At 45.0% G+C, this 26288-nt stretch overlaps 1 protein-coding gene, 2 long non-coding RNA genes and 1 pseudogene across 9 annotated transcripts in view; 3 read left to right on the top strand and 1 right to left on the bottom strand.

Annotated features, from left to right (window-relative positions):
- LOC135322365 (uncharacterized) overlaps positions 1-4258 on the top strand; it is a 47296-nt gene extending 43038 nt beyond the window's left edge. The window contains exon 4 of the long non-coding RNA XR_010382894.1: positions 3812-4258. This is a non-coding gene — a long non-coding RNA (uncharacterized LOC135322365). The remainder of the gene's footprint in view (positions 1-3811) is intronic.
- A 1869-nt stretch (positions 4259-6127) lies between these two features.
- LOC105104368 (dnaJ homolog subfamily B member 1-like) lies at positions 6128-7971 on the top strand (annotated as a pseudogene).
- Positions 7972-8189: 218 nt separating this feature from the next.
- Positions 8190-23431, bottom strand: LOC105104360 (uncharacterized). 4 transcript variants are annotated; one of them, XR_010382892.1, is made up of 5 exons: positions 23092-23430; positions 22454-22545; positions 10994-12043; positions 9397-9486; positions 8190-8414 (listed from the first exon to the last, which is right to left on the bottom strand). It is a non-coding gene; the product is annotated as an uncharacterized LOC105104360 (long non-coding RNA). The 4 variants fall into 4 exon arrangements; XR_838564.3 differs by lacking the exons at positions 8190-8414; positions 9397-9486 and having other exon boundaries at positions 10181-11797; positions 11929-12043; positions 23092-23431; XR_010382890.1 differs by lacking the exons at positions 8190-8414; positions 9397-9486 and having other exon boundaries at positions 10179-12043; positions 23092-23431.
- A 183-nt stretch (positions 23432-23614) lies between these two features.
- The window catches only part of ANKRD28 (ankyrin repeat domain 28), a 156435-nt gene continuing 153761 nt past the window's right edge, over positions 23615-26288 (top strand). For all 4 annotated transcript variants that reach the window (XM_031468010.2, XM_031467723.2, XM_031467776.2 and 1 more), the window contains exon 1: positions 23615-23975. Coding sequence is in view for 1 of the 4 variants with exons in the window: in XM_031467723.2 (XP_031323583.1) it covers positions 23949-23975 (27 nt within the window). In the remaining 3 variants the exon portion in view is untranslated. The remainder of the gene's footprint in view (positions 23976-26288) is intronic.

Genomic DNA, 26288 nt, shown 5'->3' with positions numbered 1-26288 from the left:
TCAGCAATGGAAACAGTTAATAGTAAACATTAGGAAATTAAACAAAATAGTTTATTCATCCAGCATTATCAGAAAAAACATAAGTATTCACCAGGGAAACAAAAGGAATTTGAGAGCTGAAGCTCTTCTCAGACACTGATGAATCAGGGGTTGGCAGATATTTAGCACAGATGCTCAAACTCCCCCAACCTGTGCCCATGGCAGACATCATCAATCAATCACTGTCTTCTGCAGAGTCTGAATAGAGCTTTGGAGTTCTCCATTCTCAGAAACTACTCCTGGTTTAGATAGCAGTTTCTTCCATTACAAGTAATAGAAACCAACTGGAGCCAGCTTGAGCCAAATAAGGAGGAAGTTCATACAAACACACAAGGGTGTCCTCCAAAATTCAAATGCAAGATTGCAGTGAGATCTCAGGCACCAGGAACCAGAAAGCCATCAAGACTCTGTCCCTCATGTCTGTGTGTTTCTGCCTGCTTGACTCACTGTTTCTCCCGGCAGTCAGGCTTTCTCTGTGTCTCCAATCTGCTTGAGGTCATGTGGCCACTCAAAGCACCCACGGTTAGAGACTGCATCTGAATCTCAGCATCAGATTCCTGAGAGAGAGAGAGAGAGAAGAGAAGGAAAGAGCAGCTCTCAGAGAGGGCAGGGATGGCTCCCAGCCTAAGCCGACAGCCCGGGCCATTTTCCATCACCACCATCCAGCCGTAGACAGTGGCACTAGAGATGAAACCTATCTTCTCCTCAGGAGCTAGGTCAGGGCAGACCAATTGATCTCTGTGCGATGCTTTATACCTGCACTTTCCAATCCAGTACCCGCTCACCTCCTGCAAGCTATCGAGCACTTGGAATGTGTCTGGGGAACTGAATCTTTAATCTTATTTATTTTTAATTAATTTAAACGTAAATAGCCGTGTGTAGCACCAAACCAGACAGCGTAAATCAAGGCCCCTTTCCAGGTGAAGGGTAAGACAGCTGAGCTCCAGACCCATAGCTGGTTAGTAACACAGCTGGAACTGAACACTTGGTTTCTTTTCCTTTTCATTCCCCATCCTTTTAATTGCAGTTGGAGAATCTGCCTCAGTGGTTTTCCCAGATAATTCGAATTTACCATTTTAAATGTCCATGCCTAACCATCCTTTTTTTTTTCCATCAAGAGTGTTTATTTGCTTACATATTTGCTGATGGTTTTGTTAGTCAAACTACAACTACAGAGCTATGATAAAGTTGCCTCTCATTACAGAAACGTCAAACGAGCTTTACCTAACCATTCTTTGATGTAAAGCTTTCTGAAATGTATTACACACTTCTCTGCCTTGGGGCAAAAAAGCCATGTGGCCATCATTGTAGACTTTCCTTAATGACCGAAGCTGTAACTGTGAACCGCATTTGTCCTTCTGGGTAATAATCACGGGGCCCTCAGCACAGGGCCTGGGGAGGCCTACAGGGCTGCCTCCCCTGCCTGTCGCATCTCCGCAGCAGGCAGAGATCTGCTGCTCCCTCTCCTCGTCAGGTCTTGATGTGGCGGCTCTGACAGCATCCCACTCCCTTCGCAGGCTCAGCAATGCACCGAGTAGAAGAGCTTGATTTAGCAGTGGGCTTAATTTCACCCACACCTCTAAACTACTAGGCGTGGGGGAGTTTCACAACGGAGTCAGGTACGCAGGGTTTTGCACAAAATTTTCCACAACACACAGGTTGGTTTTTTTTCTTTTCTTTCCTTAAAGGTCTATGATGATGTAAGTCTCATAAGAGCTGATTGTGGGACGAATGGTATGATGTTTTACTTTAAATGTGCCACTAACAGGGAGGGTATAGCTCAGTGGTAGAACACGTGCTTAACATGCATGAGGTCCTGGGTTCAATTCACAGTACCTCCATTAAATCAATCAATCAATCAACCAACCAATCTAATTACCCGCCCCCCCCAAAGAAAAATCAAAAATAAGTTAAAATAAATCTTCCACTCAATACGTCACCACTGCCATGGCTAGGGTCCCAGGGCAGAAGAGGACTGTGCACTAAATAGTTGGAGAAACGAGACCACACTTGGGTGTGGATGATTTTCAGTTACTTTCCTGAGCTGTTTCTCCATGGTGTATTCTCAAGCCATGAAATAGGAGCCATTTTATGAGTCTTTGGAAGATGTTCAAAAAAACTGAAGTCAATTTTCAGAACGGTAAGAGAAACGATCATACTCTCATTTCAGTACCCTCTACCCAGGCCAGACTTGCAGTAACAGTATCTACTCAGAATGTATCTAGGCGTGTGGCTGCCTGAAAGGGCTCAAAGCCAGGGGAAGAGTTGTCATGAAGTCCACGCACTGGAGGCCTGGTCCGTACCCAGGGGAGCAAGACTCTCTGCTGGCCTTCAGCCGGGGCCCCGCGGCCTGTCTTGGGGTCTGGCCTGAGGCTTCATGAGAAGGGCGATTCAGGGGAAGTCTGGGTTTGCTGCCTGGACCTCTAAAAGCCGATCAGTGACTATGCATGTGGTTCACTGCCTCAGGGGAGAAGATAACACCCACGGGAGAAGAAGGTGCCTTGCGCAATTGAAAGGTCGGGTTTCTTGGCATCTGCGAGAGTAGCTTTCAGTTCTCTGGAGAAATTGTTTCTATCAGGTCCCACCGCCAGACAGGTATTCTGTACTTGGGCTCCGTCTCCTGGACCAGCTTGAAGATTTGCTCAAGGGAAGCCCTGATTCTGCCTCTGTACCGTTTTACAAAATAACTTCGCCAGCACGTTCGCCGCTCCCTTGGTTATTTATAGGCAGTTCTGATGATCCAGCCGGCAGGTTCCTGGCATGGTTCTCAGCCCTCTGTTTGCCTTCCTCACCTCCCACGGACACGCACACTCGCTGCTACGTGTGGCGACTTAGAATTTCCTGAGTCACAGCTCAGCGGCCCCCTCCCCAAAAGATGGCTCCAAACCAAAACAGCTGTGACCCACCTCTCCCCAACCTTCCCCCAGGGCGGTATGAGGTCACCAGAGAGACCTGGGGTGGGGGTGGGGGCAGGGACTGAGGCAGCGGGGCAGCAGGGCAGCAAGCTCCAAGCCCACGTGTGTGGTGGCCTGGAGGCTGGAGAGGGGTCACTAACCAGGGCAGGAGAGAGACCCAGTGGCTCCCTGTCTCTTCCCAGCATGGCATCATTTTGTTGTGTGAAGGGTTCTGCATTCCCAAGACATGTGATACACCCTCCCCTCCTCAAATTCCAGAGGGGCACGAAAACAAATTCCTAAGTCCCGTCAGAAGTACTTCTTTTCCATCTGCACCTGGGCCCCGGGAACGTGGCACTGGCACCGTTTTGTACCAAGCAATGTCATCCAGGTCCCCAGTTCCTGAGCCAGGGCAGCCTCCTTGCCCGCTTAGAGCTGTGGTTCTCAACCCTGGGGCTTAGATGCCATGCCTGGGCCTGGGCTTGGGAGATTCTGATTTTAACCTCTGGTCTGAGGTCTAGGCCTGAGCACTGGGATTTCCATACACCCTCGAAGTGACTCTAAGGTGCCGCCTAGGGTGAGAGCCATCGGCTTGGAGCACCCCCGTCTGACAGTGATGGTGAGTGGGGCTCTCCAGTTGCACAGCTATGGCTCCGCTGCTTTAGCATACATGTTGGAACAGGAAGGGGAGAAGTACACACGCAGAGAACAATTCAGGCACCATTGCACGTTCCAGGGACCGTTTCATTCAGTCATTCACTCAACAAACATTGATGGAAGGCTCCTCCAATCGCTAACAATGATTTACAGTGTTAGTTTCAGGTGTGCAGCAAAGTGATCCAGTTATACATATATATACATATACATATGTTTTTCAGATTCCAAGATGCTGGGATGCAAAAATGCATGATGAAGTCCTGACCCTGAGGACAGACCAACTCCCTGAGAGAAGTATTTGGACATGTTCTGCAGGCCCCTCAGGTTCCCCCCAGGGGCAGGCAACTCTAGCCCCACCTCCTTCCTTGTTTATGTCCAGGTAGCGACTCATAATTCCCCTCCACTTGCAGGTGAGGACGGAACATATATTATCCTGCTGCCTTTACAGGATGCAGTTGCTTGAATGATGACAGTTATCTCTGCTAATAAAGTTCACTTTTTTAGCAGAGTTATAAATATATATGCAGCTCGCATATTGGAGGAGTCATGTGGGAGGAAATGCTGAGGCCCTTCTAGAACAGAAGCCACTCCCTGGCACCTGCACATACATAACTCTCCCAGATTACCCAGCTCCACAGCCCCCGCCCCCCTGCAAAAAAAAAAAAAAAAAAAAAGGCTGGTCCTCAGTCCTTTCTTACAAAAAGGATTTACGGTAAACAGCCTGGGTGAGAAAATCAGCAATTAACATCCTTGAAATTTGCATTCTTTTCTTGGGCCCCCAGATGGCTTCACAGCCACCAGCTTTCCTTTTCCCAGGGGAAAACTGCCCCCCACCAACCCCAGTCTCTGAGGAAACTGGAATGGCCTTAACTGGGATGGAAAACAACAGCCCAGTGGAGATCAGAAAGATAAGCTGCAGGAAGGGGGATGGTCGGTCTTGTAAATTTTTAAAACATTTTTTTATTGTAGTGTAGTTGACTTACAATGTTAGTTTCAGGTGTACAGCAAAGTGATTTACTTTTATATGCACATGCATATATATTTTTTCTTTTCATATACTTTTCCATTGTAGGTTGTTACAAGGTACTGAATATAGTTCCCTGTGCTGTGCAGTAGGACCTTGTTGTTTATTTTATCATACACAGAAGTGTGTGTCTGTTAATCCCCAGCCCCTAATTTAACCTCTCCCCCGCCCTTTCCCCTTAGGTAACCACAATTTGTTTTCTATGTCTGTGAGTCTGTTTTTGGTTTTGATCTTGTAAACTGGAGTCGTAGAAATAAGCTCACTAAATCAAGGATATGCTCGAGGTGCTGGGAAAGCAAATAAAGAAGCAGCAGACAAATAAATCTGCCCAGTTACCTGGAGAGAGAAGAGCTAATGGAGGAATTTTCTAAAAGGAGCTTTAACTTTTGGCTGAATGCACTAACGCTATCCATTACCAATCAGCTGACTGTAATTTTACAATTTAGCAAGGGATTTGAGCTGCCTGCAGGAGACTGTACCTTGTGGGTAATAACAGGTATGCATGGTGAATGTTACAGAGCACATTTCTTTAAAATATATGGCTAGCTACTTTGGTTGCTGATATGTTTATTTGCAAAGCAAATGACAATCATGGTGTGGCCAGCACGTGGTGGGTGCGGCTAGTTGTCTCACCAGCCCCTTTCCTCCTTTTCCTTCCTGGTCCAGCACTGGTTTGGGAGTGGGGATGGGTGTCAGTCCTCCTTGAGCGTGACTTGACCCCACTCCCAGGATTAACGGGAGGTCCTGATGGCCTAAGCCGGTCACCGTGTCCTGTTCCCTCTGCTGGGGCTGGTGTAGGGATGGGTGTGCTGGGTTGTCTGCAGCCAGCAGTGTGGTTCCACTATCATTCCCTTCTAAGTCCAGGAACCATGCTTCCCAGAGTCACCATCTCTGCCTGTTTCAGATTATTGCTCATAAGAGGAATCCGGGGCAAGATTTGCAAAGAGGGCGGTGTTATTCCTCTGGAGATGGTTGGAGCTGGATAGGTAGGCAGATGAGAGACTGTCAGCAGCTTCCTGGCACAAACTTGCGGAATTACATACACACTTAGGTGTTTCAGGGTCAACTCCTCTGATCGTTGAGGATAGAGTTTCTGAACTCTGCTCCCTCTGGCTCTCCCAGGAGACGTGTATGCCCCAATTCTGTGTTGAGTCCTTTATATCTGGAATGCATAGAATGGCTTTTGTTGTCCATGCTGAACCCTGACTGATACAGTGGCCATGTGGTCCAGTTCTGGTCAATGGGCTGGAGGGCCTCCCCTTATGCCTGAGAAGGAGATTCTGAAACAGACAGCCCCTATCTGTCTCTGGACAGCGTGGCGTTTGGATGCCGTGGCCGGTACAGCTGTCGTGATTTGGCGCCAGCCTGAAATAGAGCCAAAATGCAAGCAGAAGGCAGAGCCAAGAGAAATGCCCAGCAAGAGTCCTGACAGACCTGCAGCCAGTAGCCTTGTAATAGGTGGAGACTCCTTCCTTAAGGAAGCAAATGTCAAGATAGTTTGATGTTGGCCGCCATGTTTTCCAGGGATGAGATGGTACCTAGGGATTCACACCTGCTCTCCATCCTGTCCTTTTCATGCTCTCATCCTTCAGGTAGAGAAATACCCAGATCGCCTGTGTCTCAGATGTGTCACACACTTTTGAAATAGCTATGTGAGTTGTAGGTGTGCATTGGCAGATGGGTCTGCAATATTATTGCATCTTTTATCTTTTTTCTAACCCCAATCACGCTTTAAAATACACTTGCATTGCCAAAGCATTAGTGCAGTGCTGCCATTTTGGATTTCTTCTTGTTTTACCCACAGACAGGCAGTCCTCACTTTGCACGGTAGTTCAGGAGCCTAAAATTGACCGTGCAAACTAGAACGGTGCAAAGCAGTCTTACTAATCAATGGGATAAATTACAACTGTTCTGTAAAATACCTTGCCAAAACATTAAAAACTTTTACTTTCAGTTGTAAATGTAAAGGGATAATTTAAAAATAAAAACTAATATTTATTTACTAGATGGTTGTTTAAAACAGAAACATTGATGAAATATTTTATCTCTATAAAACTGTTGTTGAGAGCAGTTTGAACAGCATGCCCTTCAGAGCGTCTTTTCTATGTCTTGGCAAACTGTCGTGTCCTTGCTAAGTTTAGATCAGCCTCCAATATTTTATCCTTTGCACTTTCAAATATCCTTGAGAGTTCTTTCACTGTGACATTTTCTCAGTGTCACTTCCTCTGGGACATCACCCTTTTGGTCACACCACTCATTCAGGTTGATAAATCTGCCTTCTGGCTGCATAAGCTTTTTGGAATAGCAGCAGTGTCAACATTCTCACTATAAAAAATACATATATTGGAGTCCGGGACCAGGGGACCCTCACAGCTGGGTGGCAGGCTGCAGGCAGTGGGGGAGAGGGGGAGGGGGAGGGGGAGGGGAGGGCAACGGGCAAGGACTATTACCAGACGTGCGTCGGACTGGGAGATCAAGAGGGCCTACCGCCGCCAGGCGCTGCGTTACCGCCCAGACAAGAACAAGGAGCCCTGTGCCAAGGAGAGGTTCAAGGAGATCGCCAAGGTCTAGGACGTGTACAACGACCGGCGCAAGCGCGAGGCCTCGGACGGCTGCGGGGAGGAAGGCCTGAAAGGCGGTGGCCCCAGCGGCGGGAGCAGCGGTGCTGCTAACTGTATCTCTTTCACTACACATTCTGTGGAGTCCCTCATGCCATGTTTGCTGAGTTCTTCGGTGGCCGGAATCCCTTTGACACCTTTTTTTGGGCAGCGCAGCGGGGAGGAAGGCATGGACATTGATGACCCGTTCTCTGGCTTCCCCATGGACATGGGTGGCTTCACCAACATAAACTTTGGCTGCTCCCGTCCTGCCCAAGAGTCCACCCAAAAGCAGCAAGATCCCCCTGCCACCCACGACCTTAGGGTCTCACTTGAGATCTAGAGCGGCTGTAACAAGAACATGAAAATCTCTCATAAGCGGCTGAACCCTGATGGAAAGAGCATTTGCAAAGAAGACAAAATCTTGACCATCGAAGTGAAGCGGGGGTGGAAAGATGGAACCAAAATCACCTTCCCCAAGGAAGGAGACCAGACCTCCAACAACATTCCAGCTGACATTGTCTTTGTTTTAAAGGAGAAGCCACACAATGTCTTTAAGAGAGATGGCTCTGACGTCATTTGCCCAGCCAGGATCACTCTTTGGGAGGCTCTGTGTGGCTGTACAGTGAATGTCCCCACTCTGGATGGCAGGACCATACCTGTTGTGTTCAAAGATGTCATCAGGCCTGGCATGCGGCGAAAAGCTCCTGGAGAAGGCCTCCCTCTCCCCAAAACACCCGAGAAACGGGCTTTTTGTTGATAAGATCAGATATTCAAGTTTGCCAACGTAGCAAAAAGACGTTTGGTCTCTCGGGGATGGACTCATACCAACCAAATTTATAAGATGCTGATTTATAAATCAGAAGGACAGTTTATTGACTTGAACTGGAAATAAAACTATAAGTGTGCACAAGTTATTAAGTGCAAATCTGCGTGGCATAATGAGGAAACCCGGTCTTGGAGCCAGGCCGACCTAGCTTTGCACTGTGGCAGCGTCTCTTCCTCGCTACACAGCTTCTCAGCTGGTGTGGATAAGGACCCCGGTGCTGTGCCTGAGATCAGAAGGAAACACCGTCCTGTTGAATTAACTATGTCAGAAGCAGTCAAGGTGGGGGAGTGGGAGTGGCTATTTGGGGTATATACCACTGTATATTCTAGTTTTGACCGATCCATGCCTTCTCCTCCGATCACAAAGTCTGGTTCCTAGAATTGAAAAATTGCTTTTTGAATAAGGATATGAAAGATGTTTGCTGCATGATGGTTATCAGCCAGTATCATCCAGCTGTCTTCACTACATAAACACAAATGACGCATGAATAAAAAATGACGATTTGTGGTCTGGACACCCACCACGCTCCTGCTCAGAGCCAGAGGGAAAAAAGGGTCACATTTTGTCTCCTGCCCACCCTCCATTCCATACACACCTTACCTGTGCTGTCTAATAGAAATACAATGCAAGCCAGAAGTGTGAGCTACGTGGGCTGTTTAAAATTTTCTGGGAGTCATGAAAGAAGTGAAAAGTTTTTACATGTTTTTACAAAATTTTTATCATTTTTTTTTTCAAGCGGCCCTCTAGGTGTTATGCTTCTGTTTTGTTTGTTGGTTTGTTTTTTGTAGTTGTTGTTTTGGGTTTTTTTTTGGTGGGGGGAGGTAATCAGGTTTATTTATTTATTAATGGAGGTAGTGGGGAGTGAACCCAGGACCTCGTGCATGCTAAGCACATGCTGTACCACCGAGTTATACCCTCCCCTCATCATACAGTTTTATTACCCATTATACTTTGTCTGACGTAACTCACATTCTCAGAAGATAATCTCTATATTTAGCTATTGGCCTCAGGTAGCTCTGGCCAAGTACAGTTATCTCAGAGAAGGAGACTGGGGGCCTGAACTCCTCAAGGCTTAGATTCACCTGGTCAGTACGTGCTCATGGGTGGCAGGCAGCAGCCGCCCCGCCTGGCCTTGGTGGTCCTCTTTATGGAGTACTGGTCTCTCCACCAGAACTGCTCAGGCTGGCTCTCAGCCCAGCTATGATATTTTTATACCTTAGATTCAATATTTCCCCTGAAATCATAATTTTTAAAAATGTGGATGAAAGGACAGGCTTCTGTCTCCTTCTCAAAGCTGCATTTGTGGAACCGCATCTGTGGTTTTCAGTTTCTGGAGGTCCGGGGTGGGGCTCTTACATTTGTGTGGCTGGGAGTTCCCAAGGGATGGCTGTGTTGCTGGTCCAGGGACCACACTTTGAGAAGCACTGAGAGACAGCATTCATTTCGCTGGAGAAAGGAGATGAGACACGTTGGTATTTGAAAGTGAAAGAATTTCATAAAGTGCAAAGCATCAGATTACATCTTTCCTCCCAAACAAGCCAAACTCGATTCTTTGGTATTCTTTCCCCAAAGCAGCATCTTAGCAGGCTCTAACACCTCCTTTTCCAACATTTCTCCCCGAGTCTCTTGCTTGAGGCTGAGCAGCCAGGTCCCTCCTCTGTGCTTTCCTAGACCTGTTTTCTGCCCACCATGGTCCACGGTGTTGTAAGCGTCTAGGCGTGCACGCTGACAGGCGTGTGCAGCAGGGCGGGAGGCCTCTTTCCCTGACACCAGCACCCCTTCTGCCTGACACCGGGACCTCTCATAGCACCAACGGGACCAAAGAGTGCAGAACGATTGAGCAGATGAATGACACATGTTTGGAAGAGAAGGGACTATTTACATGTGGATCAAAACTTTTCCTAAATACTATCTCTATGTAAGAGATAACAATAACCCAGGAGATTATTAAAAACAACAACAACATCAACAACACTTGGACCTCCTGAGAACTCACTGTAACCTGAAAACCACTGAGATGGTGTCAATCATATAGAGTTCTAGATACCCACCACTGCTGACACACGTAACTTCCACTGGACAGAGATGCTGTGACTTGGGCATGATGGACCAAAGGTGTGTTATTATGAAAAAAATGGATTCAGGGGCCCTTAAAACACCGGGTCTCAGAGGCCCTTCTTTTTTATTTTAACTTTTTATTTTGGAAAATCTCAATATATACAAAAGTAAGGAGGACAACATAATGAACCTTCATGAACCAATCGTCCAGATTGAATAATTATCAACTGATGGCCAGTCTGGTTTAATCCCTAACTTCACCTCCTTCACCAATCCTTGCAATACTTTTGAAGTGACTCCCAGTGTTACAGCATTTCATCTATTAAAATTTCAGTGTGTATCTTAAATATGTGAAGATTCTTTTAAGAATATAAGCACACTATGACTATTCTACATAAATAATAAATCCATAATGTCATCAAATATTCAACCCATGTTTAAATTTCCCCATTGTCTCATACACTACTTCAGTTTTTTAATTCAATTCAGAATACAAAAATGTTCATAAATTGCAGTTGATAGACTCTTAAGTTCCTCTTTTTTTACTGCACATATTTTTAAAATTTACATCTATGTACTGATCATTGTTTCTAAGAACGTTTAGAGCTTTAGCTTTTTAAACTTACATAGTTATCAAAGGAATAAATTAAGTCCCTCTTTTTAATCACTGAGTTCCCATTCTATCCCTTTTGTTTTTTAAAATGTTTCTTTGTTACAGAAACTGGGTTGGTTTTTCTATAATGTTTCCCAAAATCTAGAGTTTGCAGATTATAGTCCTGTGGCATCATTTACCCTATTCCCTCCCTCCCCCATAGGTAACAATTTCTTTTGAAATGTTACATTTTATCCTTTCAATTAAAAACAAGTAAGTTAAACAGACAATAGCATAGCATACCATAAGCACTTTTCTCTGCCTTGCTTTTTTCATTCAACCTTATATCCTGGTGATCACACCACAGCAGTTCACAGAGGTGTCCATAATCCCTTTTCATGGCTGCATAGTACTCCACCACCTAGATGCTACACAGCTTATTCAACCAGTCCTTTACTGATAGACACTTGAGATGTTGGAAGTTTGATGCTACTACAAATAGTGCTGCAGTGAATAGCCAATATATCTTCTTGTATTTTGTCCAAGGATATCTATGGGATAGATTCCTAGAAGGGAAAGTGCTGAGATAAGAGATAATTGCTAGAGATTGCAGCTCTGCTTTTAAATGCAATGTGTTTCTAGAAGTTCTGTTGTAAAACGGTTCCTGAAACAGATCCTATTTTAGTTATCTGCTGCGAAATACCAAGTAACCTCCAAGAGCAGTGGCTTAAAACAACACCATTTCTTATTTCTCGTGATTGTGTAATTCAGGTGCGGCTCCTCAGGGATGGTTTGTCTCTGCCATGCTTGGTTGGCTGCGACAGCTTGGCTGGGCTGGAGAATCCCAGACGGCTTTACTCACGTGTTTCATACCTTGGCTGTGGTGGCTGGGATAGTTGGACTTCTCACTCTCCATGTGGTTTCACGTCATCCAGAACTCCAAGCTTCTCAAACAGGGTGTCCAGATCCCAGGACGGTAAAACCGGGCAGTGGCAAGGCCTCTTAGGGCCCAGGCTCCAAACTCATAAGACGTTACTTGGAGTGCATTCTATTGAGCAAGTCTCAAGGCCGTCCAGGTTCAAGGGGAAGGGGAACAAACTGCATCTCCTGTTGGGAGGAGCACCATGTACGTATAGGGATGAAAGACATTGTTGTTGGCCATCTTTGCAGATGATTTACCCCAGCTCCCAAGTGCATATATGCATCCCATGGACCACAAACACCTGCCCTGTTCTCACCTTCCTCAGCACCGCAGACTCTTGGAAAGAGTCCCTAATGGTGGTGAGACATGAAGTTCCTCTTTATACTGCGGGCTTAGCACGTGCAGTGGGACGGCTCAAGTGGAGGTGACATCTATCGAGCAAAAGAGAGAAAGCTTCCTCTGAGGCAGGGCACCTGATCACCTATCTAGAACATCATCATGTTGACGGCGACTGTATTCATCTGTTCTGTGCATGTTTATTCACAAACACTGTTCTGGGCTCCAAGAGCATAGGGGTAAACCTAACAGACAAGGTCCTGGCTCTCGTGGTTCTTCACTGTTCTAAACCAGGAAATGCAGAACACGATAAGGGATAGAAAGATAAGTAAGCGAATATCCTGGCCTTGAAGAAGACACAGTGTAGCTGAAAGTGGAGGTAAGCAAGCATGACCTAGCTGGAACCAAAGAGAGAGAATGGAAAGACAGACACAGGAAAACAGAGGACAGGAGGGCGCTGGGGAATTCTGCAGGATGGGAGAGGGCATGGCGGGTCCCAGCCTCTCCTGTGTAGCTGATGGCCGATGGGCGGGTCCCAGGGGCTGCTGTGTGCTTAAAGTTTCTCACCAAGATGCCTTCCCCCCACAATGGGCTCTCACTGCTTGCTGAGAGGGAGGAAGACAAAACGGGGTTTTAAAACTGACTGATGGAACCGGTCGGTAATGCGATTCTACGTAAAATACCCTACTATTTGGAGGCCCAAACTGGAGTCCCCTGACAGATGGTCGAGGCTTGGTCCCCAGCTCTCATGTCCACATGCTCTTCCTTGGTGATCTCACTCAGGCTGGTGGCTCTACAGAGCATCTAAATGCCAGTGACTCACAAAAGAAGATCTTCAGCGCCAACATCTTGCCATACCAACCATTAATTTTCACATCCACTTGGAAGCCCAGTGGACACTGGAAGTGTCCTATGGCCAAAATGGAATCCTTGTTTTTTCCTGGAAGAACTCCAATCTTCCCCCAGCTTCCCGATCAGTTAGTGGTGCCTCCAGTACCAAGTTATTTGAGCCAAAACACTGGAGTCTTTCTGGACTCCTCTTTTTTTTTTTTTTTTTTTTTTTCCCTAAAACACCAACACTCAACTGAGCAGCTTGTCTAGTTGTTCTGGCTTCAGACAAGATCTCAAATTCAACCAGTTCCCTGTCTTTCCTCCCCTGTACCGGGCCGCCATCACCTCATACCTTATCACAGATCTCTTGCTTCTCACACTCCCCTCTGCCTCCTCCCTGCACAACTGCCAGAGTCAACCTTTAAAAATAAAAATAAGGTCATAGACTATCCCTCGTGCATACCCTCCAGTGGCGTACCACAGCAATTAAAGGAAAATTCAAACTTCGAACCTCTCATTTGGCTTCCAAGGCCCAGATTATTCTGGCCCCTGACTCTGGCTTCAACCTCACCTTATGTGACACTTTCTCATCCTTGCAACCCTCTGGGCCACAATAGCCTTTTTTATGTTTCTTAAACACACTGAACTTGCTGCTTGCTTGGAACATTGCTCTGTCCCCTCCATCACAGCATGGATGAAGACTCACTTTTTAGGCCTTACTTTCCTGAGGACCATAGTTAAAATTCACTAGCCAAGGCGGGAGGGTGCGGTGATGAATACTACAAAGTCCTAGCTCTTGGGGTACTTATGTTCTAAATCGAGGGAACCAGAACATGGCAAGGGATAGACTGTCACCCTGCTCTATAATAGCCTTCCTAGAATTGATCATGCTCTGAAAAATTTCCTATTCATTTTCTGACTTGTGTCCACCTCCCCTACTCAGTAGACACCGGCAAAGGGAGAAAAGGGAGGGTCCTTAGCCATCTTGCTCTCTGTGCCATTTCTGGCCCTTACAAAGGGGCCTAGCATAGAGTTGGTCTCAATGAGCATCTTTGACTGTGTAAGTGACTGCGCTTGCATATATTAAAAAATATAGGATTAATATGATGGTTATAAAGGAAGAATTTGTTGTAGAAGAAAAGCTGTTTATAGCCCCTCTACCTCACTTGTATCCTTCTAAACCTTGACTTCTAATCTCACCCCAACATTACGCTGCTGTCAAGGGTTATTGGACCCAATCATTACGTCCGCCCTCAGGGAAATGCTTGTCAGCCTAATTACTCTAATGCGACATACATTTCCTAGAGGGCAACACAGCTCTTTGCCTCCTATAAAAATGTATTCTTTCAGGGCTGTGCTGAACGTAGATGTTCCAGCGATGGGTTCTGAAGGTATTGTTTCCTTTGTTCTTTGACATAAGTGATCATGACCTGATCAGAACCAGAGAGAGACACAATGCAAACACGACTTTGTGTGAGTGGAGGGAAACAAACACAGACGGGGGCATCTGCTCTGCCCTCTATATGGACTAACACAAGCAACAATGGACCTGGCTTAACAGTCTGATGCCGGACAAATTATGCTGTGCCTCATGCTTCAATTTCCTTTCTCTAACATCTAAATAATCATGCTTACTCTTCCTAACTTTCCTGCAATAGACGTATTATTTCGTATCACAGAATTAGGGAATATTGGGCTCTGGGGTAGCTTGGGAATCATCCCATCCATATGCAAACGTGGAACCCGAGGCCTGGGGAGGTTAAGTGATTGACCCAAGGTCACAGCTGATTATTGGCAGGGCTGGAAGGAGACCTCAGGTCTCCTGACCCTTCTGCGACCTGTACTGCCAAGTTTGCCCTGCTGTTTAGCTTCTTATGTGTATGGATTTTCTTCAAGTTAGCTCATACACTTCTTGAGGACAGCAATGATCATCCATCTCTCCCACATGCCTAGTTGGTCATATATGAATAAATACTTCTGGAATGAAGGAATCGTCCGCCACCAGCCCACACACCCGCCATCCCTCTCTGTTGGAGTCCTCAGTAACTCTGCAGTTACTTCCCCTCCTTCATTGAAGTTTAGCGCCTGCCTGTCTTCCTCTGCACATGACTCCAGTTACTCTGGGCAGCTTCGACAAGCTCCTCAAGGATCCATCTGGCACTCTGGCCACTCGGTTCCCCGAACTCCTCTCCTCCAGTGATCTTTTCCTCCATCCCACCTCAGCCACCTAGGCCCACGCTCATATACCTTCTGGCTCTTGATTTGAAGCACTGTTATTTGACTACTGCCTCCTGTCTAGTTCACTTTCTCTAATACCCCGACTCCAACCATTCTTCACCCCCACCAGAAACTCTGATCCTTTGGCCTCATCCACTTTTCACTGTCCTTCCCCTCCTTACTCTCTGCTTCATCCAGCCTAGATTCCCTGGCCCACCACTGGCATCACTCCTTCGTGTATGTCCACAACACCTCTGTCACTTTCCTTCTCCACCATACGTGCCTGGAAAAACTCCCATCCTGGTTAAAGCCAACCCTCTGCCTGCTTTGTCCCTACACCCAAGCAGCGGAACACACCTGGTTAAAAGTCATCACTGTGCTCTTTAAACTTAGGATCATAAATTATAGGAAGGCCCTCAGCAGTGCCCACTAAGTCATCTCCATAGTCTACCCTCTCCCACTCTTCCGGACTCTTGACGTCCAGTCCTCACCTACTGATGTGCTGGGAAGAAAATAAAATTAAACAGAAGAGAGCTAACAGCATCTTTTCCAAGTATCTTATCTTTTCTACTCCTCCAATCTCCACACCTCAAAATGGATGAAGTGTCTATGTTCTTAACTGAGGCTAAACTTTCTGTTGAGACAATTCTCCATGTGTCTCACATTTCTTTTGTTTCAGGCTCCCTTATCAAGGACATTTGTAGAGTGAACACCTTTGGAGATAGAGATAGTGTGTCCCTTTGGAACAAACATCAGGGATGCTTATGACTGTCCACTGTCATAAAGGTAATGTCTCCCTCTGGAGCAAAGGACAGGCATGTTTACTGCCCCAGATAAAAGACTCCGGTTCACTGAGCTCAGATTTCCTCACTTGTAATGCAACCCACTGCCTGTGCAGGTGTCACCTGGCCCTGTTCGCGTTGCTCTATTGGAACTGAGGTTCTGGAAATTGATGCAAGAAAATTCTAATACTCTGGCTACTGCTGTTGCTGTGAGAAATGAAGTCCTTTGTCTCTGACCCAAGAGTCTCATGTTTTCGGCCGGCCTCCAGGAAATTGTGACAGGCTAACCTGTTAGCATGCAAGTAGGGTAAAATCTCAGACATTTCAGAGTTCTTGATGTGCGACTTCATCCCTTGAACTGCATCTCATCTCCTCCTGCCTTCTCAAGGACCTTGCTCCTGCAGGCATCTGCTTTCTCTTCTGCATGGTCGGTTTCCCCCTTTCAACTGTGTCAGTCCTCACCCTATATATAGATAATATCTCCCACCTTAAAACACAAAGACAGCTTCCCTGAGGCTTCTCATTCCTCTCCATCTACCGCCCCATTTCTCTGCTGCCCTTTAAAACAAGACTATTTGAAAAAAATTATCTGTATTCCTTCCTCCACTTCTCATTCCAATCATATCTTCAGTTATACCAGTTTCCTGAAACCCTTCCTAAAGTTGTCGGCATCCTCCACATGGTTTAATCCAATGGTTAGTTCTCATTTCTCTTTTTATTGGACTTAGGAATACACAACCAGTTGACCACTCTCTTTCCTGAAATACATTCTCCCTTGATTTTTTTTTTTTGTCTTGTTTTTTAATCCCACTCAGTCTCCTTTGTTGGCTCTTCCTACTGTACTGAGGTTATGTGGGTTTAACCCTTTATCCCATTTATATGGTATATTACATTAGTTGAATTTCAGCTGTTAAACTTACCTTGCATTCCTGAAATCTAACTTTGTCATGGTACATGTATTTTTTTTTTAATGTTGAACTCAATTTGATATTTTGTTAAGGATTTTTGCATCTTTATTAATGAGGGATGGGTCTGTATTTTTCTTTTCTTGTGATGTCTTTGTCTGGCTATGGTATCAGGGTAATAACACTGGCCTCAAGATAAGTTGGGAAATATTCTCTTCTTTGTCTTCTGAAAGATTTTATGAAAGATTGATATTATTTCTTCTTTAAGCATTTGATAGAATTCATCAGTGAAGCCATCTGGGCCAGGAATTCTGTTTGTGAGATTCTAAATTACTAATTCAATATCTTTACTTCTCATAGGTTTAGTCAACTGACTAGTTTCTTTTTGAGTTGGTTTTGATAGCTTGTGTACTTCCAGAAATTTGTCCATTTCACATACTTGTATAATTTGTTGGTATTAAGCTATTGATAATGTTCCGTTATACTCCTTTTAATTTTTGTAGGGTTGGTAGCAATATCCTTTTTCCTTTCCTGATTTTGATAATTAGTGCCTTTTCTCTTGTTTTCTTGGTCAGTCTAGTTAAGGGTTTGTCAACTTTGTTGATCTTTTCAAAGAACCAACTTAAAAAATTTTTTTTTCTCTTTTGCTTTTCTGCTGTAACATTTGTTATGTCATTCCTTCTGCTAGCTTTGGGTTTAGTTTGCTCTTTGTTTTCTAGTTTCTTTGGGTGGAAGCTTCAGTTTTGGTTTAAGAGCTTCCTACTTTTCTGATACAAGCATCTAAAGTTATGCATTTCTAAGCACTGTTTTAGATGCCTCTCATAAACCTTGAAATGTTGTATTTTTGTTTTCATTCAGTCCAACTTATTTAATTGCCCTTGTGATGTCTTCTTTGACTCATGGGTTATTGAGAAGTGTGTTGCTTGATTTCCAAATATGTGGTGTTTGCCCAGATTTATTTCTGTCATGGATCTCTAATTTGATTCCATTGTGATCAGAAGACACACTTTATATAGTTTCAATATCCTTTATTTTATTGGGACTTATTTTGGGTTACAGCATATGGTCTATCCTGGAGAATGTTCCACATGCACTTGAAAAGAAATGTGTATGTTGCAATTATTGAGTGGAGTGTTCTATAAATATGAAAGACAAGTTGGTTGATAGTGTGTTAAAGTCTCCTATAGTTGTTCTAGCAATTATTTAACATAGGGTGTTGAAATCTCTATTATTGCTTTTCCATTTTTCCTTTCATTTCTGCCAGTTTTTGCTTCATACATTTCAGGGGCTGGTTCTTAGATGTATGTACATTTGTAATTGTTCTGTCTTCTAGATGTTCTTACCCTTTATCAAAAATGTCTCCAGTAATATATCTCGTCTTAAGGCTTATCTTGTCTGATATTAATATAGCCACTTTAGGTCTTCTATGGTTACTTTTTGCATGCTGTATCTTTTCCATCATTTACTTTCAATCACTTATACCTTTGAATCTCAGGTATGTCTCTTGCTGGCCTGTGACATAGAATTGGGTCTTGCTATTTTATTCAGCCTGATAAAATCTGCCTTTTATATAGGGTGTTTAGTCCAGTCACATTTAATGTACTTATTGATATAGTTAGAATTTCTTTTGCCATTTTGATAGTTGTTTTCTATGTCTCATGCCTTTTTTATTCCAATGAAGTAATGAAATCATGAAGCACCAATGTGTTTGTAAACTACTTAATTTCTCACTAAATAAAATATGAAAAATACAGAAAAACAGAAGACTGATTCTTCTGTCACTCAAACATAACTTTATTTAATGTTGCATTATGTTTTCTTCCAGTCTTTAAAAAAAAAGTTTTTCTATTCAGATATTTGCTTGCTTGCTTTTTAACAGATCTTATATCATACTTTGCATTCAATTGTATATTTTTCTCTTAGGCAGTCTATTATCTGCATTTTCAGTGTATTTCAACCATAGAAGGGCAGTCACCAGCAGAAAGAGAATTGAAACAGTTCAGCAGAGACCCTCTCAGACTAGCTTTTGACTAAATGAAATGCTTCTGAATGGCCTGGCTGTTGAAACAAGTGCACTTGGACATGTCCAACTGTCGGTTTGGAAGATAAGGTGTCGGAGTCGCACCTGGTGCATCACAAATTTTGGTTATACACTTGGTTCCTAGTTTCTTACTTTGTGAAACAAGAAAAAGGAAATGTATTTTTCCTGTGTGTTTGATAAAATTCACCTGTAAAATGGCTGGATTTAGTGTCCTGGAGAAGTGGTATGGACTATTTTTTTTTTCTTTTACTGTTGATTATGTGTGTTTGTGTGTGTACACATATAACTCTCCCATGATATCAAGCTAATTGGATTTATGATATTCTAACCTTTTCTCTGCTTATCTATTAGGAGTTTTTTTTTTTTTTTTTTGAAGTATAGTCAGTTTACAATGTTGTGTCAATTTCTGGTGTACAGCCCAATGCTTCAGTCATACGTGAACATACATATATGTTTTCATATTCTTTTTCACCATAACTCACTACAAGATATTGAATAAAGTTCCCTGCACTATACAGCATGAACTTGTTTATCTCTTCTAGATATATCAGTCAATATCTGCAAATCTCTAACTCCCAGTTTATCCCCTTCCACCACTCCACTCCTGTCCAGTAACAAGTTTGTTCTGTATGTCTGAGAGTCTGTTTCTGTTTTGCAAATAAGTTTGTCTTTTTTTTTTTTTAAGATTCCACAAATAAGTGATATCATACAGCATTTTTATTTGTCTTTCTGGCTTATTTTACTTAGAATGACATTTTAAAGGCTAATATTTTAATTTCACCTGGTTTTAAAATTCCAGAATACTAGCACTTAAAAAAATTACCACTGACTTAAATTAATCAAGCTATTTGCTAATTTATTTATCCTTCCGTCTCCCATCTCACATATTCCTTCTGGGTTCAGCTTATTTCTTGTTGGAGTATATTCTTTAGTATTTCTCTCAACAACCATCTGTGAGTGCTATATTTTTAAAATGTGTTTATTTTGTTCTTCCTCTTGAAAGATGGTTTAGCTAGGAATAGGATTCTAGTTTCTCAGTTATGGACCCTCAATACTTTGAAGATATTTTCCATTATCTTCTGTAACCTGTGGTTGCTGATAAATCTGCTCACAGGACGACTGTCATTTGTTTTAAGATAACTTGACTTTTCTCCGTGGTAACTTTAAACATTTTCTTATTGTGTTTGGTATTCCATAATTTCACTACTATGTACGGGTCTCAATTTCTAAACAACTTATTCTACTTGAGACTTAGCATCTTCCTTGATCTGATAACCCATTTTTCTTCAAGTCTGAAACTGGCTCACACATCATCACTATGCAGACTGCTTCTCCTCTATGCTCTATTTTCTCCTCTCCAGAAACTCTTTCAGGCATATATAGGGTCTTCCAATTCTACCCTCTAGGTCTCTGAACATATCTGTGCTGCTTTGGCAGTTTGGTATATGCATTTTTCCACGTATTTCAGGCTCATAAAAATCATTTTATAATATAAGGATTATCTGGCTCAAAAGTCATCGGTAGTTGTCTATTTCCTACCAATAAACTTTTCAGGTCCTCGTGCATCCAGGCCCTGCCATTGATTAGTTGGGTAGCTATGGGCATGCAACTTCTCTGGGCCCCCATTTCCTAACCCCAAAAGGTTACTGAAAAACTTAAATGACACAAAGCACATAAGGTCGTGGCCAATGCCCAACACACTGCAGCACAGTAAGTAACCTCTGGTGTGGCTGCCTAGCCCACAGCGATTACGCGGGAGTTCACATCAATGTGGCATCTCTCCATTTCAGATGTGAATTCTGAACGGAAGCTGTCCTCAGTTCTAAGATCTTGCTTCCTTTGTTGCAGTGACTGGCGGAGGCATGGGCACGTGAGTCTAGCCTAACCAGTTAGTCATTCCTTGAGACTTAGAATTTGAGGTGTCCTTTGTGACTGCAGAGTACTTATGATGTGAGCAGAGCCGCGGGCTGTAGTTACGGGGAATGAAAGCGACATTAGGAAAGGGTGGGGGGATAAGGGTGAGAGAGAGAGATTACTAATATCATTCAAGTTCCTGGCCTCACTGGATTTGATGATATGAGACTTTTTAATACTATAGATTCCTTTAAAACTTGAATATTTTATAATAGGCCAGAATAACCTTAAAGTAAAGATCTTAAAAAGAGTTTCAGCATTTGAACATGAATCTTATTTCACTTTATTGCTCAATTTTATAGATTTCTAACTCCTATTTTTCAGAATGACTATTAGCCTCTCTGCAGCTATGGAAACGTAGTTGTTGTAATAACAACATTAAATTTGAATGGTTCTGCAGAGTTCCCACAGTTTTTTCGTATCATTATCTTACTTGATTGTACGAGATGAGTAGGCCAGGTAATATTATGCTTAGTTTCTACAAATGGTGAAATTAAGATGCAAACTCAACGGTGTTCAGGGTGGAGGAGGTGAGAGAACCAAGCTGGATATTAAGCACCATCCATCAGGAGAGCTTGGAGCCTTCTTTCTTTGCAAGGTTGTCGGAGATGGTGACTTATACAATACTTTCATTAATTATTGTGAATTAGAAAACTTCAGAAGAGCCCAGAGAAGATTCATTAGCTCACTCCTAAAACCTGTTAATATGCATACTCCATCCACAATTGACATTCATACTCTCAGATGCACTTGTTTTCCTAGAAGTTAATCTTCGCCTGGTTTCTAATCAAGTTCCTATTTACTTTTACATTCTAGAACTTTCTTAGAGGAGAGATTATTGGGAGTGGGTGGTCGGGGGTAAAGGGATGTATTAATTCCTGGCTAGACATCCACAGTGCTTAACAACCTCTTGTATGAACAAGGGTAAATTCTTACACTCTTGGACTAAGATCTCTGTATTGGATATAGCACATGGGTAATTGTTGACAACGGTGATATGTGATCAGAAAGTACTCTAGTGGGGTAGGGTACAGCTCAGTGGTAGAGCGCCTACTTGGCATGCAAGAGTTCCTGTGTTCAATCCCCAGTAGCTCTATTTAAAAATAAATAAAATAAAATAAAATAAAATAAAATAAAATAAAATAAATAAACATAATTACTTCTCCCCCCCCAAAAAACCCAACCAACCAAACATAAAACCCCAAATTTTAAAAATTACTCTAGTAATATCATCACAACACCTTTGTTTTGGAGAACTCAAGTGTTTTCACAGGATTAACTCCTTCACCCTCACCGAACTGACAGGAGAGGCTGGGTGACAAACAACTCTATTTTATGTGCTGGAGTTGATGAGGTACAGGGGGAGAGGTACTGATCACAGTGCAAAGCAAGTGCAGCCTGGCTTCCTTCACCATGAGCATTAACCTCATAGTTACGAGAATCCCTCCATTTTAAGCAGAAAATACAATTTATGATGAGGAATATAATTTTAGGTAGGAAATAGTTCCTATAGAATCAAGGCATTGGTATGTCACATAATATTGGAAGGATCGTGCTATTAGTTAATCGGCCGTGTTTTAATTTTGCACTCCGATATCTTCATTTTTCATGGGGCTAAAAGCAGCTTTTTGCTGTAAGTGCAGCGCTATCAGACACGGACAGTCCTGGCATAGATCTCCTTCTCTCCTGACTGCCATTAGACTCAGATCCATCCTCTAAATAAACTCTGTCCCAAGAGACACAATTGATGAAGGGAACAAGGGACTTTATAAGACCAAGCCTGACGTCACACATTTGTGTTCTAACCGTCTGTACCTTGTATTAACCGAGGGCTGGGGTCGCCCGGGTGGACAGGCACAAGAGCACAACAGTCTTCTCCCACACAAGCCTGGAATGGTAACTGTGCGCTGCCGAAGAAAGAAAAGCCGTTTCAGAGCTGTGGGGTGGCGTGGGGGCGTGTGTAGCAGGGTGAGGGAGTCATTCCTCTCCTCCTCCACCCAAGGATGCTATTTATTGGAAATTTAGCACATCTTTTTTTTTTTAATTGATTTCTCTCGAGTGGGAGGCAAAGCCTTCAGATGCTAGAAAAGACGGGATGGGGCGGAGGGAATGCAAGCCTGGAAGGAGGATTTAGGAGAGAACCATCGCCTTGCTTTGGATTGGAACTGCGAGCGGAGAAACGCTCGGGCGTCCACACCAGTTTGGCTGCCAAGATGCCGCCTTTCCGCCCAGAATGCCAGCATCGCCCCTTCCCCAAGAGGGCAGCAACCACCAGCGTCCCGTCTCGTCTCCTCTAACCTCCGCAAGTCCGGAGGGGCGCGTTCGGGCGAGGGGCGCTCTTTCACCTTCGAGGTTCAAGACCCGGGCAGTTCCTGCTCCCCCTCCCCCTTCCCTCCGGCCGTGCCCACCCCCACCCCCGGGAGAATAGCCGCCTCCCCGGGGCCACCTCTCACCCCACTCCCTTGGCTCCTGCATCTTGCCGAAGGGGCGAATCCTCTCTCCCTCCACGTGCGAGTCGGGTTAGCCCCCCTCCCCTGGCCGCTCCCAAGAAGGCTGCAGCCCCCAGGTGCCCACCTCTCACGCCCTTTCCGGCCCTTCCCCGGGTCCCTGCAGCCTCTCTACGCTTTGGGGAGCGTCTGCACGCTCCCTCCACGTGCGAGCCCAGGGCCGTTACCCAACTTCTCCGGACCCCGACCTCCAGCCCCGGGCTCCGCCCACCGCGACCGGGGCGCGCGCCCGGAGCACCTGGCCGCCCCTCCCCCGGCTGCGCTCCCTCGCTCGCCCCCGCGCCGCGCCGCGGCTCCGCGCCCACCCTCGCCGCTTCCTCCTCCCGCCCCCTCCCCGTCCCCATCCCCGTCCGTCCAGGGGGCGGGGCCCGAGCGAGCGCGGCGGCGTGGCCAATGGGCGCTCGGCTTACTCTGGCCTCTCCCCCGCACGGCGGCCAATCGCGGCGGGCGGTGGTGGTAATATTGTGGAGTGGAGTTTGGATGCCGCCGCTGCAGCGGGCTGGACCGGCGCGGCCGTGGGGGCTGCCCGGGTGTCTTGGGAAGGGGGCGTGAGGAGGCGGCGGCGGCGGCGGTGTCAGAGGGGCAGAGGAAGCTCGGGAGGAAAGAGCGAGAGTCCTCCTCGGAGGAGGCGGGCCCGCCGGCTCCTCACCCCTCGCGGCGGCGGCAGCGGTCGGCGGGGAGGGAGGCGGCGCCGCCCCCCGCCCGCGGACTCCTGGGCGCACGGCCGCCAACTCGCCTGCCCCGGGCGCGGGCGAGGCTCCTGGGGCGGTAGCGGTGGCCAGGCGGCGGCGACGGCGACGGCCATGGCGTTCCTCAAACTCCGCGACCAGGTAGGCGAGGGGCGGCGGGGCGGGTCTCCCGGCCCGGGAGCGAGGGCGGGCGGGCGGTGTGGGCCTCTAGGCGCCCGCTCGGCGGGTCCGGTGCGAGGGGGCGGCCCGCCTGTCAGCGCAGCCGGGGCGGGGAGCCCACGTGCCGCCTCCGGCCGCCGCGAGAGGGGCGGGGCCCGCGCCACGTCCGGGTCCGCGCCTCTCCTCCAGCCAGGTGAGGCCCGGGCCTAACAGGTGGCTTCCCGTTCCGGGCGGAGCCTGCGGCGGCTGTGATCAAGGGTCACGACCTTGCTGGTATGCTGGCAGCTCTAGGCCAGCCCTCTCCGGGTCAGAGGCGGTGGATTTTGCTCAGGAGCTGGGTATTCAGGGTGCAAGTTCCTAGACTTGTTTTCTTGTGTCATCGCATGCACCATCTTGGTTACTTTTCTTGACTTGGGAAGAGCGGAGACAGGAATACCTGAAGCGCCGGAAAGAGTCGTGACTCTCTTGGATTGAGGAAATACTTTGTGTCTAGGAACTAAATCGCCCTGATGTCAGTGACTTGTACACCTAAAACCACGGGACGTGGGTAACAGGGCTTTCAGGCGGTGCAGAGGTGTCCAAACCTTAGTACCTCTCCTTGCAGAAAAAGGAATTAACATGAAATATACGGAGACTCAGGAGACTTATTAGTGCTGAGAATTTACTTTTGCCATTTGTTTCTCCGAGTAGAAGATAATTGAACAGGTCTGAAGGGAAGGTGACTTGCATGCATCGGGAAGCTATTCCAAAAGTGAGATCCCCTGTTGAAAGACAATGGGGAAAACCTTGAGATGCATTCTTCAATATTGTCTCTTAGTGAGTATTGTACCTTCTTTCTGAACCTAAGTAGTGTCATTTCATAAGTGACTATTTTGGTTAGGCTAATGGCTGAACTTGTGTATCATTTGGTATCAGGAAGGTTTTAGCTGGTATTAACATCATCAGGACATGATACTTTGAAAAACTACTGTTCAATCAAGATTATACACTGAAATTTAAATTATAGAACTGCATTGTCCAATATGATAGCAACTAGCCACATGTGGCAACTTAAATTTAAATTCACTTTAATTTTAAATAAAATAAAACAAATTCAGCTCTTCATTCCTGCTCACCACATTTCAAGTACTGGGTAGCTCCATGTGACTCCTGACTGGTATGGGACAGCACAGATATGAAACATCTGTATTATCAGAAAGTTCTGGGGGGGGGCAGTACTGGTAGAGAATAACAGGAAAAGCATAAACCAATTTCTGCTAATTCCTGTACTGTTAACTCATACTCTTAATGATGTGAAAGTCACGATCTCGGTTCTGCACTAATCTTTACTGATCTAATGGCCCTTTGCTCTTCCATAAATCATAGTGGAAGTAGAAATTTTTGTTTTGTCTCTGGTCCCACACTTTGGAAAAAAGTTACTTGGATCATACTGTGCATTAGAAATTTGGTAAACTTTTAGGAGGACATCCCATTTTATTCACCATCAGATTTAAACTGAAACAGGATCGTGTTTTCAGTTGGGTATAAAATCTGCTTTCACCTTTGCATTTGTGTGTGTAGGTAGGAATTGCAGTTATGAAACAATTGTGATGCTATTCTAGTTTTGTATAATGTTTGTTGATACTCACTGGTAATGGTATCTAAAATATCACCTTCAAACTTGAGTATATTTGGGCAAGTTAGTAAAGTGCTCTGGCTCACAGGGGAGAAAAGAACATTGGGGTTTTACCCCTAAAATACTAAGTAATTGGCTCATTTGGTCTCTCTTTCAGAAGACTTTGAGAAATGAGTTTGTTTTTGTCAGGTTTAAAGGGAATAGCTGCTTTTAGGAGTCCTCTCTATGTTGATATTTTATCAGCTATTAAAAGTGATGCTGGATGTGAAATGAAGTACAAATACGGTTTTAACCTTTCCCGTCTACAGGACAGACAGTTCATCTAGATGAATTATTTTATTTGGAGGGAAGGAGGAGGTCTGGATAAGGACGCAGAATTTTAAAGCTGGAAGGTACTTGACATTGTATTTAGCTCAGTCCTCATTTACACTTGAGATAGGAAGCAGTAGAGCCTGCTTTTCTATGTTATTTCCATATTCATCTTGTATTTTGGTTTCTTATGTCTTGTAAATAGTCTAATACGTAGACGCTAAATATTGGGTAGGGGTTGTTTTTCTTTATGCCCGTAAGCATCAAGGGGGTTCTAGATTGTTTAAACATAAAATCAATGAGTAAATAAAACAGTTTGTTTTCATATCCAGTGAATGATCTAAATAAGACAGCTTTCTCTCATTTTGTGC

Source organism: Camelus dromedarius, chromosome 2 (genome assembly GCF_036321535.1).
Source record: "Camelus dromedarius isolate mCamDro1 chromosome 2, mCamDro1.pat, whole genome shotgun sequence".
Classification (NCBI taxonomy): domain Eukaryota; kingdom Metazoa; phylum Chordata; class Mammalia; order Artiodactyla; family Camelidae; genus Camelus; species Camelus dromedarius.
Note: the sequence above shows the minus strand (reverse complement) of the source record. Positions and strands in the feature narration are given on the sequence as shown.